At 40.0% G+C, this 20,437-nt stretch overlaps 1 protein-coding gene across 3 annotated transcripts in view; it reads left to right on the plus strand.

The window, feature by feature from the left end:
• The window catches only part of ZNF410 (zinc finger protein 410), a 43,263-nt gene extending 22,952 nt beyond the window's left edge, over window positions 1-20,311 (plus strand). For 2 of the 3 annotated variants that reach the window (XM_046646962.1, XM_046646963.1), the window contains 7 exons: window positions 3,035-3,185; window positions 3,662-3,843; window positions 9,294-9,383; window positions 12,076-12,201; window positions 12,887-13,027; window positions 14,472-14,599; window positions 19,711-20,311. In XM_046646962.1, the coding sequence (XP_046502918.1) occupies window positions 3,035-3,185; window positions 3,662-3,843; window positions 9,294-9,383; window positions 12,076-12,201; window positions 12,887-13,027; window positions 14,472-14,599; window positions 19,711-19,749 (857 nt within the window). In that variant the 3' untranslated portion in view covers window positions 19,750-20,311. The remainder of the gene's footprint in view (window positions 1-3,034; window positions 3,186-3,661; window positions 3,844-9,293; window positions 9,384-12,075; window positions 12,202-12,886; window positions 13,028-14,471; window positions 14,600-19,710) is intronic. The other variant, XM_046646964.1, reaches the window with a different exon arrangement.
• The last annotated feature ends 126 nt before the right edge of the window (window positions 20,312-20,437 follow it).

A 20,437-nucleotide genomic window follows, 5' to 3' on the forward strand; every position in this document is an offset into this window, starting at 1 on the left:
ATGTCCATTCTACCTAAAGCAATCTACAGCTTCAACGCCATCCCAATCAGAATCCCAATGACATTCTTTACAGAATTAGAAGAAAGAATCCTAAAATTCATATGGGGCAACAAAAGACGCCGAACTGCTAAAGCAATCCTGAGAAAAAAGAACAAAACGGGAGGCATCACAATCCCTGACTTCAAAACATACTACAAAGCTACAGTAATCAAAACAGCATGGTCCTGGTACAAAAACAGGTGCACAGATCAATGGAACAGAATTGAAAGCCCAGAAATAAAACCACACATCTATGGGCAGCTTATCTTCGACAAAGGAGCTGAGGGCATACAATGGAGAAAAGAAAGTCTTTTCAACAAATGGTGCTGGGAAAACTGGAAAGCCACATGTAAAAGAATGAAAATTGACCATTCTTTTTCACCATTCACCAAAATAAACTCAAAATGGATCAAAGACCTAAAGGTGAGACCTGAAACCCTAGGGCTTCTGGAAGAAAACGTAGGCAGTACACTCTTTGACATCAGTATTAAAAGGATCTTTTCAGACACCATGCCTTCTCAGAGAAGGGAAACAATAGAAAGAATAAACAAATGGGACCTCATCAGATTAAAGAGCTTCTTCAAGGCAAATGAAAACAGGATTGAAACAAAAAAACAACCCACTAACTGGGAAAAAATATTTGCAAGTCATATATCTGACAAAGGCTTAATATCCTTAATATATAAAGAACTCTCGCAACTCAACCACAAAACATCAAACAACCCAATCAAAAAATGGGCTGGAGACATGAACAGACATTTCTCCAAAGAAGATATACTGATGGCCAATAGGCACATGAAAAGATGCTCATCATCGCTGATCATCAGGGAAATGCAAATCAAAACTACACTAAGATATCACCTTACACCTGTTAGAATGACAAAAATATCTAAAACTAATAGCAACAAATGTTGGAGAGGTTGTGGAGAAAAAGGAACCCTCATACACTGTTGGTGGGAATGCAAACTGGTGCAGCCACTATGGAAAACAGTATGGAGATTCCTCAAAAAACTAAAAATAGAACTACCATACGATCCAGCCATCCCACTACTGGGTATTTATCCAAAGAGCCTGAAGTCAGCAATCCCAAAAGTCCTGTGCACCCCAATGTTTATTGCAGCACTGTTTACAATAGCCAAGACGTGGAAGCAACCTAAGTGTCCAGCAACAGACGAATGGATAAAGAAGATGTGGTACATATATACAATGGAATACTACTCAGCTGCAAAACAGAACAAAATCATTCCATTTGCAATAACATGGATGGACCTTGAGAGAATTATGTTAAGTGAAATAAGCCAGCGAGAGAAAGATAATCTGTGTATGACTCCACTCATATGAGGAATTTAAAACTATGGACCAAGAACAGTTTAGTGGATACCAGGGGAAAGGTGGGGTGGGGGGTGGGCACAAAGGGTGAAGTGGTGCACCTACAACATGACTGACAAACATTAATGTACAATTGAAATTTCACAAGATTGTAACCTATCAATAACTCAATAAAAAAAAAACTGAAAAAAAAAAGTTATTTAAAAAAAAAAATTTACTTAGGTGCGGGTCTGGCTTTTTCAAATAAACAAATACAATATGTGGGACAACATTTAGAAAAAGAGTTAGTTAATAATAATTGACAGAAGGCATCTTAGGTTCTACTCTAACCTTGGAGCGTTTAGTTTTATGACTACCATTTCGTGAAGCACAGCAAGAAGAATGTAGGGCAGGAAGAGAATAAGATTGATAGATAGGCAGAAACTGCCTTTGATCACCTGTCAGGCTCCAAGGAGTGTGAAGGATACAACATATGTTATTCCTACTCTTGGCTTTCAAGAGGGAAATTTGGAAATATCAATCTTATTCCTACGGTGTGTATAGTGGAAAGGTAAACTCCATGTGCTTATAGCAGAATTAAGTGGTTGTGAATGGTTTTCTCTATGATGTCCAACTGTGTCTTGAAGAAAATAAAAGGAGCCCCACCTGCTACTTCGGAATTTATGTAAAGTTTTAACTAACTGATTTCATTTAAGTTTAAGGGAAGCACTGCACTGTGTGCTCCTCTCCTCTCCTCCTTTTAGTTTGTTGAACAATGTCCGTAGATATTATCTCTAACTTAAAAATGTGGCTAGAAATTTTAAAATCAACTGAGTTTTTGCATTCTTAGATCTTTTATAACTAAAGAGTAGTGGTACAGGAAATTGGACGGTGATTCTTATTCTCTAGAATGATAGAAACAGCCAAATTGACTTGAAAAGATAGAAATCCAGGAGTGGCCATCTACAAAAGAAATTACTACCTTAAGCCCACAACTAAGCCGGAATGGCTGTTCCTCCTTAAAATACAAGTTTTTATTATCTAGAACTTTAGGTAAAAGATGACATTAGTTATCTTCTGTAGTGCCCCATTCTGGGTGTTGCTATATGTGCTTCCCCACCAATCTCTGTAATGTAATCCTGCTTTTGTTTGCTTGTTGTTTATTTGTTTTGAGAAAGATTAGCCCTGAGCTAACATCTGCCAACAATCCTCCTCTTTTTGCTAAGGAAGATTGGCCCTGAGCTAACATCTGTGCCCATCTTCCTCTATTGTATAGGTGGGACGTCTGCCACAACGTGGCTTGATAAGCAGTGCATAGGTCTGCACCCAGGATCCGAACCAGTGAATCCCTGGCTGCTGAAGTGGACCCTGCAAACTTAACTGCTACACCACTGGGCCGGCCCCAACTCTGCTTTTTGATATGAAACCATTTTGGACATTTCCTATACTTGCCAAAGAGACCTAGTCTTGTGAAACAAAGCATGATGGCTTTCGGTAGTTCTCTGATAAGAGGATGAGGATGTAGAGCACTCTTCTGTTGTTAAATGAATACAGAGAGAGCTGGGGAGGATGAAGCTAGAGATCTGATTAATGATCACTAGGAGTAAAATATAGGAGCTTTATTGTTTGAGCCAAAGTGTCTGAGCTGGGTCCTTCCCTGGATTATAAATATGTGACTCTGTTACAGGAGAAAATGTCCACCTTGGTTCTGGTGATGGGCAACCCAAAGATTCTGGGCCCCTTCCTCAAGTGGAAAAGAAGCTCAAGTGTACAGTTGAAGGCTGTGACCGGACATTTGTGTGGCCAGCTCACTTCAAATACCACCTTAAAACTCATCGGTGAGCATATCTGAGATTCCATACTTGGAACTCAAGAACCTTGATGCTTCCGGATGATCTTGTCTTCCCAGTTGACAAATTAAAGGAAAGTGGAGACTCCAGGTCACTTGTCTTTTGCTTTTTAATAGAAAGTTTTGTATTGTCTCATTTTCTTCATTCTGACAAATATTTAATAAGACATTTGGCACCTAAAATGTCTTAGAGCAAGAGTTCTCAAATCTCATTATAAAACACAATGTTTTGGAGAACTTAAAAATAACACATGAGATTGGGCCATGGCCTAAACCTATACAATCTGTATTTCGAGAGGTGGGGCCTGGGCATCTGTAGTTTTAGCAAACTTTGGGGGATTCTGATATATCCAGGTTTGGGATTTACTGTCTGCCTTGAGAGTCAGTAGGAGCTTTGACTTATCCTCTCTAGCAAACAGCGTTTTCAGGTGTTATCGCTTAGGTGATTTTTTTTTTTTTTTGCAGAAATGATCGCTCCTTCATCTGCCCTGCAGAAGGTTGTGGGAAAAGCTTCTATGTGCTGCAGAGGCTGAAGGTGCACATGAGGACCCACAATGGGGAGAAGCCCTTTATGTGCCCCGAGTCTAGCTGTGGTAAGCAGTTCACTACAGCTGGAAACCTGAAGAACCACCTGCGCATCCACACAGGTGTGTGCAACCCCAGCATTCCCATGGGCAGCCTGCTACTTGGCTTAGTGCTTATCCTTGGGAAAGGCTCTGAGGTGGAAATAGAAATGAAGGTCCAGGGTTGTTGCTAGAACTCTGAAGATGGAATTTCTCTTTTGCAAATGCCTCATGGCACTCTGATTCATTCAGTAACATTTTTTTTTTTTCCTTTTTCTCCCCAAAGCCCCCCGGTACATAGTCGTATATTCTTCGTTGTGGGTCCTTCTAGTTGTGGCATGTGGGATGCTGCCTCAGCATGGTTTGATGAGCAGTGCCGTGTCCGCGCCCAGGATTCGAACCAACGAAACACTGGGCCACCTGCTACAGAGCGCGTGAACTTAACCACTCGGCCACGGCGCGAGCCCCTCATTCAGTAACGTTTATTGAGCTTTCACCTGTACGTGAGGAAAGCACAGTGTTGATTTCTCCCTCCAGGACCTAAAGTATAGGAAGGGATATAAGACCTTCTCTGATAACAATGATGTGATGGGATATGGACAAAATAAGTCTGTTTCCAAATATCTTTGAACATTACACAGTCGTAGTTTTGGTCAGTAATTTATTACATCACACAAACCACACAGAACCTCTTCTAGGCACTAAATATTATCAGGTGGGGGAAAATACAAAAGCTAAAATATAGTCCATGACTTTGAGGAGTTTGCTTTCTTGTTAGAGCCTCACAACATGAGAAACAGAATGGAGAAGTGACTTGTTCTGCGTCAAACAGAATGTTAATATCAAAGGGGCAAAATAAAGATACTCTGACTCTTGTCTAAGTGTAAGGGTGACTTTCCAAGCCACTTCACCCAGCATATGCTAAGTCTCTTGCCAGAGCTTAATCACTGAACCCAGACTACTATCTTAGGATATATAACTTACTTCACCCACTTTTTCTGTCTCTTCATTGTTTATTCTTGTGTTGCTAAAATGATAGTAGGTATGATTAAAGGGCTTTTGAAAAGTTTTGACTTAACTTAAGCCACATTTGTTCCAGGCACGGTCCTATGCTCCCTCCAGATGGACATCACCACTGGATGTGTTTTAGGGCAGAATAGCTCTGTTCTCAGCTTTTTCTTGAGAGAGTAAACTGTGCTTACTCCAGGAAAGCAGTTTGAATAAAAGGACAAGAAAAACATCCAGCTGAATAGATAAGGAAAGCAGTAGAGTTCACCATGCCTTATTGTTGCATTCAGTAACCTCTTCATCCCTGTGCTGCTCGTCATCTTTGTAGCATTTGATAAAACTGAACAGCTCCTTAAAATGCTTTCTTTTACTTCAGAGTATGACCTGGTTTCTCTCTTCATTCTAACTCTTGCTAGCTCTCCCTTATTAATCTTCTAGTTGTTCACCAATTTCAGAATTTCAGGTTTCTCCCAGTTTACTCAGTTTTCTGTCTTGTCACAGTCTCTCATAACCTCAATTTAATCATTCCTCCCTGGATGCCTTACGGATCTGAGTCTCAATAATTAATATAATAATAAAAGTTAGAATTTACTCAGGAATTTTTTGTTTTTTTTTGAGGAAGATTAGCCCTGAGCTAACATCTGCTGCCAATCCTCCTCTTTTTGCTGAGGAAGATTGGCCCTGAGCTAACATCCGTGCCTGTCTTCCTTTACTTTACATGTGGGATGCTTGCCATAGCATGGCTTGCCAAGCGGTGCCATGTCTGCACCTAGGATCTGAACTGGCGAACGCTAGGCTGCCAGAGCAGAACATGCACACTTAACCACTGCACCACCAGGCCAGCCCCTCAGGAAATTTAATATGTACCAAGCACATATACGTTGTCTCATTGAATCTTTCAGGTAACTTTATGCAGTAGATTATTTATTTATTTAATTTTGTTGAGGAAGATTATCCCTGAGCTAATATCTGTTGCCAGTCTTCCTCTTTTTGCTTGAGGAAGATTGCCCCTGAGCTAACATCTGTGCCAGTCTTCCTCTATTTTGTATGTGGGATGCCGCCACAGCATGGCTTGATGAACATGCCACTGGGCCAGCCCCTAGATACTATATTTATTGATGAAGAAACAAGATTAGGAGTTAAGTAACTTGCCCAATACTATGCAGCTAAGAAGTGGCAGAGCTAGTTTGATCTGACTCGAAAGCTCTTCCAAGCATTTTTGTTTTTTTGAGGTTTTTTTAAAGATTTTATTTTTCCTTTTTTCTCCCCAAAGCCCCCCAGTACATAGTTGTGTATTTTTTTTTAAGTTGTGGGTCCTTCTGTTGTGGCATGTGGGATGCCACCTCAGCATGGCTTGATGAGCGGTGCCATGTCCACATCCAAGATCCAAACTGGTGAAACCCTGGGCCGCTGAAGTGGAGCACATGAACTTAACCACTCAGCCACGGGGCCGGCCCCAAGGATTTTGTTTTCAAATGCTGACAACTCACTTTATCTCAGATGCCAGAATTGACCTCAGATCTTTATTAGTAGTAATGATAGTAATTAAAACTGCCAATTTTATTGGCTTACCATGAGTGCTTACCATGTGCCAGGTGTTATGCTGAGTATATTTAACTTGTAGTATCTCATTTAATCCTCAATTAATGTTTTGGGATTGTACGATGTTCATTTTAGAGATGAGAACTGATTCTCAGAGAGGTTAAATGTCTTCCCTATAATAATAAGTGGTGGTGCCAAGATTTGAACTCAGGGTTAACTGACTCATGCTCTTAACCATTATGCAGCATTGCCTCTTGAGTCTCCTCTTTCCTGTGTCCCTTATCTCAGCAAAATCACTATCCTCTTAGTTTCCAAATAGGAAGGCTAACTCACCTTAGCCAGATTGACGCAGAGATTCATGCCACTAGATTCTGATGAATCTTTTTCTAAATCCTTTTTCTATGGTTCTTTAGTTCATCAGGTTCATTTAACCTTATTTATTACTGGAATTTTCTGCTTTTCTGACAGTTATTCTGTCATATATATGAGTGTATCACTCCTTCAGTAACTTTTTGAGTGCCTAGCATTCTGGGACAGGTATGAGTATACAGATATGCTTTCAAAAAAATTACAGGCCACTGGAAAGTCACAAACATTAAATGGTGTGGTACAGTCTGAAAGAACAGTATAATCTAGAGCTGTGCTGCTCCCTCCTTCCAGGCCCAGCTCCCATGTTGTCACCATGCCAGCCTTACTTGCTGAATAGGAAAAACTCGCTCTTCCTGTGTTTCTCCTTTACCCTCACACTACTGCCACACTCACAACACTTCTGACACCAGATGTGTGGATTTTTTCCCCTACATGAAGCAATTCTCTGACACCAGCTGGGTGTCCTACAATCTAACTCAATTCTGACACTCTCTACCTGGAGATAGCATCAGATCCCACAGGTTAAGGGCTCAGTCCCACAAGACTGTTCGCCACTTCAGATGCCAGTAAAGCAAGTAGTAGGTCTCCAGGTTACTCACAACTTCTGTCTGACTTGGCTACAAATTGGAGGTTTCCATGATCCTCCCTTTTGGATTCAGTTATTTGTTAGAACAGCTCACAGAACTCAGGGAAACACGTTTATCACTTTATTATATAATAAGAGAGAGATGATAAAGGATACAGATGAACAGCCAGATGAACAGATATCTAGGGTGAGGTCTGGAAGGGTCCAAAGCACAGGAGCTTCTGTCCCTGTGGAGTTCGGGTGTTCCACCCTCCTGGCATGTAGATGTGTTCACCAACCCAGAAATTCTCTGAACCCTGTACTTTTGGGATTTTTCTGAAGGCTTCACCATGTAGGTATGATCAATCATTAACTCCATTTCTAGTCTCTCTCCCCTCCCCAGAGAATGGGAGGTGGGGCTGAAAATCCCAAGCTTCTTATCATGGCTTGGTCTTTCTGGTGAGCATCCCTCTCATCCAGGAGCCCACCAAGAGTCACCTCATTAGAAGAAGACTTGTACTACCCAGGAAAGTCCAAGGGATTTACTAACTCTGTCAGGAACCAGGGTCAAAACCCAATATTCTGGTGCTCTTATCACTTAAGAAATTACAAGGGTTGTAGGAGCTCTGCATAAGGAACTGGGATCAAAGACTAAATGTTAAAACAAAAGTTTCTCCTAGCACCCCTGTTTACAAGGGTTTTAGGAGCTCTGTGTGAGGAACCAGGGACAGAGACCAATGTTTGTATTTCTCATTGTTTCACACTTGCCGTTTTCTGAACTTGCCCTGGGCATTCTCAGTTTTAGGGGTGTGCTCACACTATCCTTGTGCCTGAAATTTCCTTCCATCCTTGTCATCTTTTAAGATCAGCCTAAATTCAACTTCCTTAAAAAATTATCACAATCAGAGTTCCTCCCTTTCTAAATGCTTATAGCACTTTTTGCATAGGAATTTATATTAAAGTTATTTTGAATACATTTCTCTCTCACACATTAGTCTGTGACCCTTGGAGGAGGGGGACTGCATCTCTGGTTTTTTTCACTTCTTATTTTGAAGTAATAGACTCACGAGAAGTGGCAAAAAATAGTACAAAGAGTTCTATGTGTGCTTGACTCAGCCTCCCCCAAAAATGACATCATGTCGCCAATAGTACAATATCAAAACCAGAAAGTTAACAGTATGTCAGTCTACAGACCTTATTCAGTTTTCACCATGTATCTTTAATTTTTAAAATAACAAAGTAATATTGTAGAAAATGAAATAAAAATACAAAGAAGAAAATAAGTCATCCGTAATACCACTATCAGGATATAAGTACTTTTAACATATCGTTTCAGATTTTTCTGTGTACTTCTGACTAAACATCTGTTTTTATTTCTTTGCTTTATAAAATGGGACTATGTAAGGCCTGTTTTATAACCTTTAAAAATCTGTACTTTTATGGGGCTGGCCCTGTGGCTGAGTGGTTAAGTTCGCGTGCTCCGCTTCGGTGGCCCAGAGTTTCGCCGGTTCGGATCCTGGGTGGAGACATGGCACCGCTCATCAGGCCATGCTGAGGCTGTGTCTCACATGCCACAACTAGAAGGACCCACAACTAAAATATACAACTATGTACTGGGGGGCTTTGGAGAGAAAAAGCAGAAAAAAAAATCATACTTTTACATGGATCTAGAAACTGTATCTTGAAGAGAATTGATGTAAGGTAAAAATCCTGACAGCATATACACTGTTAATCTTGATATCCTCAGAAGGGATGGGATCACTGAAGAAGGTAGGTCAGTGAAGCTTGGGGTCAGCCCTTGAGCCAGGAGGGAGAAGGAAGTATGATGCCCAGAGGCAGCCACTCTAAAGAAAAGGGCAGGGCTGTCTGGTGGGCTGTGTACGAGATTGTTGAGAGGCTACACTTGTTAGATAACTCAGTTGAGATTATATAGCACGAATTCAGGAAATCAGACTAAGTCACTGGAAACAGGATAAGATTAATGGGAAAAGAGAGTAATAGATCATCAGTTCATCAAAAGACTGAGTCTTTGTCTCATTTCCGTCTCTAGGAGAGAAGCCTTTCCTTTGTGAAGCTCAAGGATGCGGCCGTTCCTTTGCTGAGTATTCTAGCCTCCGAAAACATTTGGTGGTTCACTCAGGTACTAGAACATGTGCCATTCATAGATTTCAGAGAAGGTGGAGAGCCAAAAGGGTGAAATGGTGGGGGGTGGTATAAAGAAATCTAAAAAGAAACAAACTGTTCACCATAAATTTTCCTCCTGATTATGACAGAATCAGAAATCAAGGTTCTTGATAATTGCATTCAAATGGTCACATATTCAAGAAGAAAAAATCTAATTGTTATTATTTTCAGCTGAGCCATTGAACTGCTTTCTAATCTAGACCTTTTTCTGAGGAGATCAGCAAATTTATTTGGCACTGTGCTGGGTGCTTTATAAGTTACATCAAATATGGGCCATGGAGCCTATTCAGAGTAGAGACATGCCAACGCAGAAGTGAACTCAAAGTGGAGAGAAATTTTAGAATAGAAACAGGTAATTGTTCAAGTGGCTAGCCATGGGAAGCAAAGGGGAGCCAGAAGAGGAGGAGTGGAGAGAAGGAACTGGAAGTTAGTTATGTTGAGGACAGCAAGGCAGTTCAGTGGGAGCGAGGGAGTTGGAAAGGTGTAATCAGGCATGTGAATTTCAGAGTCGAGATCTTAGAGGTGGAGCAGTTTTTATCATGACAGGTTCTAAGCGGAGGTGGCAAACTGATGTGTTTGCTTGGCTTATAGGGTGTTTTAATTTTATTTTACCTTATTTCATTATGTAAAATTATTTCAAACATACATAAAAGAAGAGAAAATAAAGACATTTTCCTACATAACAACAATGCTTATTAACCTACCTATCAAAATTAACAATAATTCCTTGGTTTTCTCTCATACCAAGTCCATATTCAGTTTTTTCCAGTTGTCTGAAAAATATCTTTTAATGTAGATTTGTTCAAATCAGGATCCAGCAAGGTCTAATATTACACTTGGTTAGTAAGTCTTCTTGAATCCAGATCTGTACACTCACTTTTTTTTCATGCCATAGACTTGTACAACAGTCAGTCAGTTGGGTCCTATAGAATGTCTCACATTCTGGATTTGTTGGTTTGCTTCCTTTTATGTCATTTAACTTGTTCCCTATATCTCCTATAAATGGAAGTAAGCCTTAAAAGCTTCAAAGGTTCAAAGATTTTGCCAAGGGTACATTATGGGTGGTTCTCTGTGCTTCATTTTATATCACATCTGGAGGCACACAGTGCTTGGTTGTCAAAATTGATCAGGGGGTTCAGTTGGTAACACCCTGATCCCCACATTGTAAAGTTCCCTAGCATCCTTTTGCCTTATGGTCTCATCTCTGAATGATGCCTGAATCTGTTATTTTATTAGGATTGTAAATGGTGGTTTTTCTAATTCTGTTATTTCATTCACGTGACTTAGCTGGAGTTCTTCTATACATATAGTTCTCTTCTCTATCACTTAGCACTATTTGGTAATTTGCCTGGGAAAAGCAGGATAAATGTGTACTTCTTTTCTTTTAATTGTGAGTTTTCAGAATGAGAAATTGGTGCTCTGGTTATTCTTCTAGTGTTAGATAAGTGGCATTTTCATTGCTTTTTTTCTCTCTCTTGTTAGTATTAGTTTGAATTTATGGGTTTCTATATAATCATTGTATTTCAATCAACTAGTTTTTTTAAATAGCTTTTTTGATGTATAATGCACATAGCTTAAAATTCACCCATTGTAAGTGTACAAATGAGTGATTTTTAGAAAATATACAGAATTGTACAGTTATCACCACAATCCAGTTTTAGAACACTATTTTTGTGTCTGAAGGAAGATTAGCCCTGAGCTAACATCTGATGCCAATCTTCCTCATTTTTTTTTTCTTGAGGAAGATTAGCCCTGAGCTAACATCTGTGCCAGTCTTCCTCTACTTTATATGTGGGTCGCCACCACAGCATGGCTGATGAGTGTTGTAGGTCCATGCCTGGGATCCAAACCCACGAACCTGGGTTGCCAAAGCAGAATGTGTGGAACTAACACTGTGCCACAGGGCTGGCCCCCAGAACACTTTTTATCATGTCAAAAAGTTCCTGTGTGCCCCTTTTCTGTCAGTTCCTGCTCCCACCCCCAGACCCAGGGAACTACTGTTCTGCTTTCTGTGTCTATAGATTTGCCTTTTCTGGAGATTTCCTGGCCATTTCACATACTTTTGCTACCTACTAGTCCCCTGTAGGCATGAGTTTTTGACCCCTGCTTTAAGTGTGGTTGTCTGAGTAGGTGGAATGGAGAGTGAGAATTTGGACTTGAGGACATAAGAGGATAGTTGACATCATTTTGTAGATGAACCACCAGTGTGAATGTTGAAGACTGTCAGAGTGGTGGCAGGAAATAGGACAGGGTATATTATGAACGTAGGGTTGGAATCCTTGAGGATGGTACATGTTCTAGAGGTTCATGGGAGACTGTATCTGAAAAGGGAAGTAAATATTCTGTGGCTGCCATGATCTTATGCCAAAGAGGTGGTTTTGTGCAGGCGGCAGTACAGTGGGTCTGAAAAGGACTGGGTGCTGGGAGCAGTGAGCATGCTAAGCCCTCCTGGGTACTCTTCTTCCTTTTCCCCATGTACTGACAGTTGACAGGCTGCGGGAAGGTAGGGAATGGGAGAAGGAGCAACCTCTTACATTTAGTGTAACATTCTCTGGGCTTCTCCTTCTAGATCTTGAGTCTATTCTTTTGCTGTCAGAAATGTGCCCTGTCTTTTTGGCTCCCTTGTCTTAACCTGGTCCCTGTTTCAGGGGAGAAGCCTCATCAGTGTCAAGTCTGTGGGAAGACCTTCTCTCAGAGTGGGAGCAGGAATGTGCACATGAGAAAGCATCACTTGCAGATGGGAGCAGCTGGGAGTCAAGAGCAGGAACAAACCGGTGAGGAGAGAGGGTATAGTGGAGGGCTATATCTTCTGGGTTTAAGAAGCCAAATAACTGGCCTGTCTGGTTATCTGGAAATTTTCTGATTCTGCTTTGGGTGGAGAGACCTGCTCGCATTTGAGGGACTAGTGGTTTCCAAATGTAGCTGTACAGTAAAATCATCTGTAAGCTTTTAAAACACATATATTCATATTGCTTGTCCACCCTCCCCCCCAATACAACAAAACAACTAGATGGTAACTAGTGCTGATCCATGAACCAGCATTTGAGTATCACTGTTAAAGATTTCTGTATGACAAGAGGTTAAGCATTTTTCATTTATCAGTCATCACTCCCTTTTTTTCCTAACTTAAATTTGATAAATCGCTTTTATTATTATTCCTTTTCCATATCTTTGCTTAATTATTTCATTCCAAATAGTCCTTTCTAAGGATGCATCCATCCTATTTCATATGCTAATTATCCAGATGCTGATCACAAGCAAGGATATTTATCTGTAAAGCTCAACTCTTCCCTTTTAGGTTTATTCTTGCTTCCGAAAAGTAGGTGAAATAGGAGGTGGTATCCAAGTTACAGGTTATCTTCTAGTTCTGAAAGAAAAGGCCAGCTTCCTGTGAAGGAAAATGGGGACCAGGCACAGCCTTGACTGCTGTATGTCTCTCACATCCTATTCTCTGTGCAGCTGAGCCACTAATGGGCAGTAGCTTGCTTGAAGAGGCTTCAGTAACCAGTAAAAACCTGGTGTCTATGAATACCCAGCCCAGCCTTGGTGGAGAGTCCTTGAATCTACCAAATACCAATTCTATCCTAGGAGTTGATGATGGTAAGACTTTCAACTCTCCTTTATTTGGGGAAAATTGGCTGCAATTAGGGATTAAGGAATGAGGTTGTCTCCAAAATGGAGATTTTAATTAAGTTCATTTCTTGTGAGTAGCTGTGGTATGATTGAGTAGCATTTGTGTTCTCTCCGGGGTGGGTAAGTGAATCTATTAAAAAAAAATTTCATTGAAATGATGTAACAAAAGAATAAAGAGAAAAAATTTTAAAGAAGAAAATTATCCATAATCCTAGCATCCTAGCCCAACTATTTCTATCTTTCCTATTGCAGTTATGGAAGAACTTAACTTTTAAAACATTTAAACAGAACATAACCAGGTTTTACAGAGGAGATATAAAGCACTTTCTCCATACCTTCAAAAGCCATATCTTCTGGAGAAAAGAAAGGGCTCTCTAGGAAACAGTTGCTCCTCTCTGGTATAGAAATTTCACCCAAGTTACACAGGCCAGGCCCTCTTCTCTGAAAAACTTGACAGGTGAGGTCAGCATGCATTTATTCAGTGCCTACTTTGTGCCTGGCACCATGGGAAAGATAAAAGTAGAACCTTAAAACCTAATTGAGAAGTCAAAACTTACATGTGGGAAACAACATTGAGTGACTAGAAGATAGTATATAAGCAAACGTTAAATTATATGGTATAGTCTGGAAGAGCAGTATAAGCTAAAAAGCCCCTAGAAGAAACTTAATTTATTTGAAAGCTAAGTGGTTTATGTATAAAGTTTTTCTGGAAGATTTTCATGGTGATCCCACTGATGAACATTTAATAAGTCTGAGATCCTGTGTTTTAGTTACTCACATTCCACTCAGTCAGTTTTGAGCATAAGTTAACAGGTTTGTGTAACTTACATATGGAGCCTACAAGGCCCAGAGTGTGCTCCCACAATGAGCCGCCTCTGTTTCATGAGTGATTCTAGTGGATGACTGAAGCACGAGGCACAGAAATTGCACGGAGCTACTTTGCGAGCCTTAACGAAGAAAGTCTCAAGGGAGGAAGAGACACTGAGTAGGAACTTTGAAGCAGGATTAAGTTCTTGACCTGAGCATATTGCACTATTTGTGTCATTGGTGATTGTTTCAAGGGTTGGCTCTGGTCCCCTGATTTGCCTATCTAAGCAGCTTTTGCTCTGTTTCATACACAGTGTTAATTCAGTTAACAGTGCTAAAGCCATATTCTCCAAATTGGTTTATTGAAAATAGTCAACTCTTATATCAAGATATCTTGCCTTTTCTTTCCATCCCCCTTTTGTAATACTTTCCAAATTCACTGATAATGCTTATCAGACAGGAGTTAATTTGGAAGAAATACAGAAACGTGGGATTTAGTTTTTCAGGGACCAGTTTTGAGAGTTCTTAATGAGAGGCTTGATAATGCAGGTAGGTATATCTGTGGATTCACTTCTATTGAAACATTTTTTCTGCTGTTTCACAGAGGTGCTTGCTGAAGGATCCCCACGTCCCCTGTCTTCAGTGCCTGATGTGACACATCACTTGGTGACCATGCAGTCAGGGAGGCAGTCATATGAGGTTTCTGTCTTAACTGCTGTAAATCCACAGGAGGTAAAACTGTCCCTTGGCCTTACTTTGTTTCTGTGGAGACTACTGTGGAGAGTGAAATGGGGATCTGGGTTAGAGGAGCTGAAAAATTCTCCAATTTCCATTTCCTGGAAATTTTGGTTAGAATATCTTCCTAAGCTAAGTATGAGTCCAGCTTTGAAAGGAGCCTGAGTGTTAGGGTCTCCTGAATTGGAAGATTAGTTTGTCACAGCTGGGACCCTCAGCTTTAATTTCCTTTATACGCATGCCTTAATGAATGATATCTAGTCTACTATTCTATGCCTCACAATGAGATAAGGATGCTGTTTTTATTTATAAAGAAAATAACATCCAAGGACAAAGTGGTCCTTGAGCAAAAAAGGTAGTGACAAAATCATTAAAAATAATCATTGTTCATTTTGCTGGGGTCATATGTCTGGGACATACCAGGCTGAACTAACTGGGCATATAGGAATATGTTCACTTGCTTATTGAATGAGAACCATCATCTAACTTAGAGAGGGGTTTTAGGTTGATTCTAAGCACTCCCAACTCTCTTGTCTTGGCTGAGACCCAGAAAACAGAATGAAAACCAGTCAGGCTTCTAGAACCTTATGATATTTTATTGGTCTTGTGTCATGGGAGTAGATGACTTTATCATAAGCTCATTTCATATACATAAGCTTTTGCCAAAACCTATGTAGCCTGGATGCCTTCAGTGCTATATAGTGTCTTTCACAGTGCTCTCCCATCATTTCCCCCTTCCTTTTATTAGAACCTTTATACAATAATCAGCTGTTAGAGCATATAAATGACTCTGCATCCTATATTAAATAATCTCCATTATTCTGTCATATTCTTGGAGCTACCCAGGCTCACAGGGCTATGGACATACATGTTAATGTGTCTTCCAGGACCTTTCCTTGTATTCATCATTGTGATGTCTGAGTCTTGCGTATATTATGTTGAAAGTTTTTTGCTGTCGGTATCATTGGTTCTTTCCTTAGTCACCTTCTCCTGGTTACTGCCTTGGAATATGTCTCACCTATGGAGGCTTCCTCTGTTTTTTCCCCCTCTTCATTTATCTGTTTTAAAATTTTTATAATGGAAGTTTTCAAAGAGCATAGTGAGAGAGAAAATAGTATAATGAACCCATGTACTGTTACCCACCTTCAGCAATTAATTTTCTACTGCTCTTATTTTATCTCTTCCCTCCTACTCTTTGTTGCTTGTGCTGGAGCATTTTAAAGCAAATCCAAGACATAATCATCTCATCTGTAAATATTTCAGTATATATACCTCTAATGGAGAAGGATTTTTTTCATAACTATAATATCTTTATCACATCTACTATCTTTATCACATCTACTATCTTTATCACATCCAACAAAATTAATAATATATTGATATCTTCTTATACTTAGTCTGTATTCTGTGTTTTCTCAAAAATGTCTTTTTATGGCTGATTAGTTTGAATTAGGATTCAAATAAGGCCCCTCATTGCATTTTGTTAATAATTCTCTTTATCTCTAATAATCCTCCCCTTCTTTTTTTCAGTATGGCTGTCTATTTAAGGAATTGGGTCGACTTATATAGAATTTCCCACATTCTGTTTTTGGCTGATTGACTCCTTTTTTTTTTAAAATCTTTTTTTTTCCTGATTGACTCCTTTTGTTGTTTAATATATTTCTCTATCCACCGATTTCCTAAAAACTGGTTATTACATTTAGAGGCTTGATTAGATTCAGGTTTTGGTTTTTTCCTCCCTTGGCAAGAGTATTTCGTAGGTACTTGCTTCCTTGTACATCTCATCTGGAGACACATGAAACTCAGTTGTGCTCCTCTTACCGATCCTAAGATTGACCAGTGTGTTACATAAAAATCTTGGCCCATTACTGATCATGGCCTGGATCTATTTTTTCATTAGGGCTTTCAAAATGGTGATATCTTAATTCTCTTTTCCCCTCAGCTTTTATTAGCTGTGATTCTTCTATAAAGGAAATACTTTGTCTCATCAACTATTGGGTTGCTCTAAAATAGTCAGTTCAGGAAAATTATCTCCTTCTCTTTTACCTAGTACAAATTATTATCCTGACAAACCAATCTACAACACTCAACCTTTCCTTTTTTTATCTTTGAAACCTTGGAGCTTTTCTCTCCTATACTTCTAAATATCTTTGTTTTTTTTTGAAGCACTCCAAGTTACCCCAAATAAATGCCAGATATATAAAACTTAGTCAACACATATTATGTACGTAATATGTTCAAGGCACTCTGCTGGGTACTAGTTATATGATAGTAAACAAAATAGAATCTCTGCCTCCAAGAGCTTGCAGTCAAGAGTTAGGGCCTCTACCTTTTCTAACTCCATAACTATGTAAAAGGTGCCCCTGGAGTTGTGCTGTACGGAAAGGTTAGAATGGGAAGGGTGACAGATCAATAAACTGACAATTTTTATACAGTGTAGTAAGTGCTAGTCTTGAGGGAAGTCAGGGAATAAGTTTAAGTTGAAACCTGAGGGATGAATAGCAATCATCTTGATGGAGAAGTGGAGGGATTGGAAGAAAACAGGCATAAAGGTAGCAATGTGTACAAAGACAGAAGGTGAGAGGGAGCAGGGCACGACTATGGAACCACAAAGGGTTGAATATGATGGGGTGTAGCATGGAGATGGGCTGGAGTGAAAAAACAGAGCAGGAAAGATAAGCTGGTCCCTCTCTTGAAGGGCCTTTATAGGACATGATTTATCCTGGAGGGGAGCCACTGCATGGTTTTAAGTGGGTTATGACACGGTCACATTTGTGTATGCAGAATGTCCAGTAATAGCACATTTGTTCTCTTGAACCTAGGCACATGGGACTTGAAATTGGCTTCAGAGTATCCTTGTCTAGGTGATGCCCACTCATAGTCTCAGGCAGACACAGTAACGCAGGCCGCCTAAAAAATAAAACTTGGCCTTCACCTCAGGAGGACACTAAGGGCCTACAGGCCCTAAGTACCTAGTTTCATAATGAAGGCCCCAGACACTTAATAGAAAAATATTAACAACACAAAGGGGAAAGTACTGCCCTTAGATGTAGCTTAAAATCCTGCACTGTCACTTTTCTTGGGGTCATTGTGTATTTACAAACACACCCTCTGTCTGAGGTCACTTTTTTTCTGTTTCCTTCACTATTACCATTATTATCTTCCTCTTATCACAGGCATTTCCACTGCTCACCCTCTCCTTTTCTGTCTCAAGGTAGGCTTATCACATCCTCTAACACCGTCATTTTTTTCAAGCTACAAGCCCCTCAAGGCTCCAGGCATGGTGCTCTTCCTTGTGCATGGTCTAAGTACTAACTATTCCTCCAGTAAGTGAGGAATGTGATTCCTTAGGGATTCTCAGATGCCAGAGAAGGAGAAGGGTATTTGCAACCCTTAAAACAACACGTCCATTTCAAATTCTGTTTTTGGAGCTCACCACGCATTGTAGATCAGACCTGTAAGAAACTACTGGTGCACTTCTAATTGGACTCCTATAAATAGGCTCTAAAAATAAAAATAACTTACCAAGAACATCAGAAAATAATCAAATCAAGTATCAGAAATTATTATGGAAAATATATCAAAACTACCTCTCATTCAGATGGTTTGGATTGGACAGTTTCTGTTTTCCCTTAGTATTACCTGGTCTCCTGAGAATCAGACAGAGATCTCACTGTGCAGCTCCAGCTGGGACCCCAGGGCTTTTGGACCTCCTGCTAAATAAAGGGCTTCCCAGTGGGGTTCCATAGTCAGAATGAGTTCATGTTCTTGAAGTCTAGAACCAGGATAAGTGATTGACAGCTGGCTTTGACCGTATCTTGGAATGTTTCTCATATAAAACAAAGAGGAAAACAAATTACAAATTCTTATAGATTTCTCATAAAGTGCCATTGCTAAGTTTAAGTGCAAACATCTGGATCTTGGCCTAGATTAAAAACACATTATTCTTACATCCCTACGACAGAAGCATCAAATGAAATCTGTGGTTTCTCTAAGTTTTTAAATTTTTCTTTAAATTTTGGTTAAATTTCTTTAAATTCTGTATTATTACATTCTACTATGTAAATTACCTTCATCCAAGTTGAGATCACCAAGTAAATATGTCTTCAGCTCAAGAATTTATTTGATTAGATTTTTTTTAACAGTGACTTTTTATTGTTGTTGGTTTTTTTGTTTTGTTTTTTGAGAAAGATCAGCCCTGAGCTAACATCTGCTGCCAATCCTCCTCTTTTTTGCTGAGGAAGACTGGCTCTGAGCTAACATCCGTGCCCATCTTCCCCTATTTTTATGTGGGATGCCTGCCACAGCATGGCTTGACAAGTGGCGCGTAGGTCTGCACCCGGGATCAGAACCGGTGAACCCCAGACTGCCAAAGTGGAACGTGTGAATTTAACCACTGCACCACCAGGCTGGCCCCTGATTAGATTTTAATAAGCCCAATTTTTATTCTGAATTTCACCATATCATTCCCATCTCATTTTCTTTTCATAATAAAATGGAACCCAATTTCGTCAATTATTGTACAAAACCACCTTTCAATAGCAGCTTTAAGTGTAGAGTAGAGTGTCCATATTAGCTGCCACGTTGTTAGAGACTCTTAGGCTGGTCTCCCCTCATCACAGGAAAGGTATTCTTTTAAGCCCAGGGAATCCCTGGATTTCTTATGAGTGGATCTAGCTCTCATATAGAACTCATTAGTAGACTTCCCTTCCTTTTACTTGTCCCACTTGAGCCCTCAGCCTATACTTGGGCTAACATTGATGGACATAAGATTTTTGGTTCCACCATTTCTGATTTCTCTGTAAGTTATAGATTCCTCCATTACTGACTAGTGAGTACGTGACTACACAAACAATAGTTTGGTTTATAGACTCAGTTGCCATAGTGGAAATGACAGCATCATGAAGTGGCCCTTGTGCTGTCCCAAGGCCAGTATGTGAACGAGATCTGTCAGTATATGCATGTCTCTTGCTTTGGAACTAGATATCCTTGACTCACCCTTGCAGTGCATTCCCCTACTTCCACTTATAAACCTTTTACTTATTATGAAGTATTTTTCCTATTATTCAGTGGTAGTCTATTCCAGATTTGGTTTTAATCTTTTACAGTTATTAAACCAAGGAGATTTAACTGAAAGACGGACATGAGCATGGGTGCTGAGTCCTGGAAGAGCCGCTCTATCTGATCTCAGAGCGCATATAGTGGGAACAGGATGCTTATGGCTCACCATCTGCCAGAACCAAAATGAATCTGTGGACAGAACCCCGCTTCTGCCTCTGTTCATCTTTCCTGGCATAGAAGATGAATGTAGGAGAGCTTCTCTTCAAACTACCATCTAATCCAGACAAGAAAGAAAGCAGTGAATGTGGGCTGGGTAACTATACCTACCTCTCTTCCCACTGCAAAATTCTGGGATGGACTTCTCCCAAAAGTGAATATGATTATGTGTTGGCTGAAGTTTCTCAGTATGACTGTTGAGAGGAGGTTTTCCTTTGAAGAGTTTTCATCCCAGATCCAGCTGTCTTTTCACATGGATGAACTAAGTCCTGCCACCAACCATAAAACTTCACCAAGAAGTTGAGCTTTCAAGATGCCTTGTTGCTTTGGAGAAGGGAGTGATGCCAATTCTGTTGTGACATTCTCCCTTTAGCAACCTGAGTAAGAGACTCTGCCACTGGGCTGCAAAAAAATAAATTACTTGAATCCCTACTTGGCCCAGGCTGAGGTACTATCTCGTCCTATACACCTCTACTTGGTCACTTTGTTTTCTTTGTTTATGGAACATACAGTAGCATGTTAAAAGCTTTTTTTTTTTTTTAAGTTAAAAATCACATG

This window comes from Equus quagga, chromosome 20 (assembly GCF_021613505.1).
Source record: "Equus quagga isolate Etosha38 chromosome 20, UCLA_HA_Equagga_1.0, whole genome shotgun sequence".
NCBI lineage: Eukaryota > Metazoa > Chordata > Mammalia > Perissodactyla > Equidae > Equus > Equus quagga.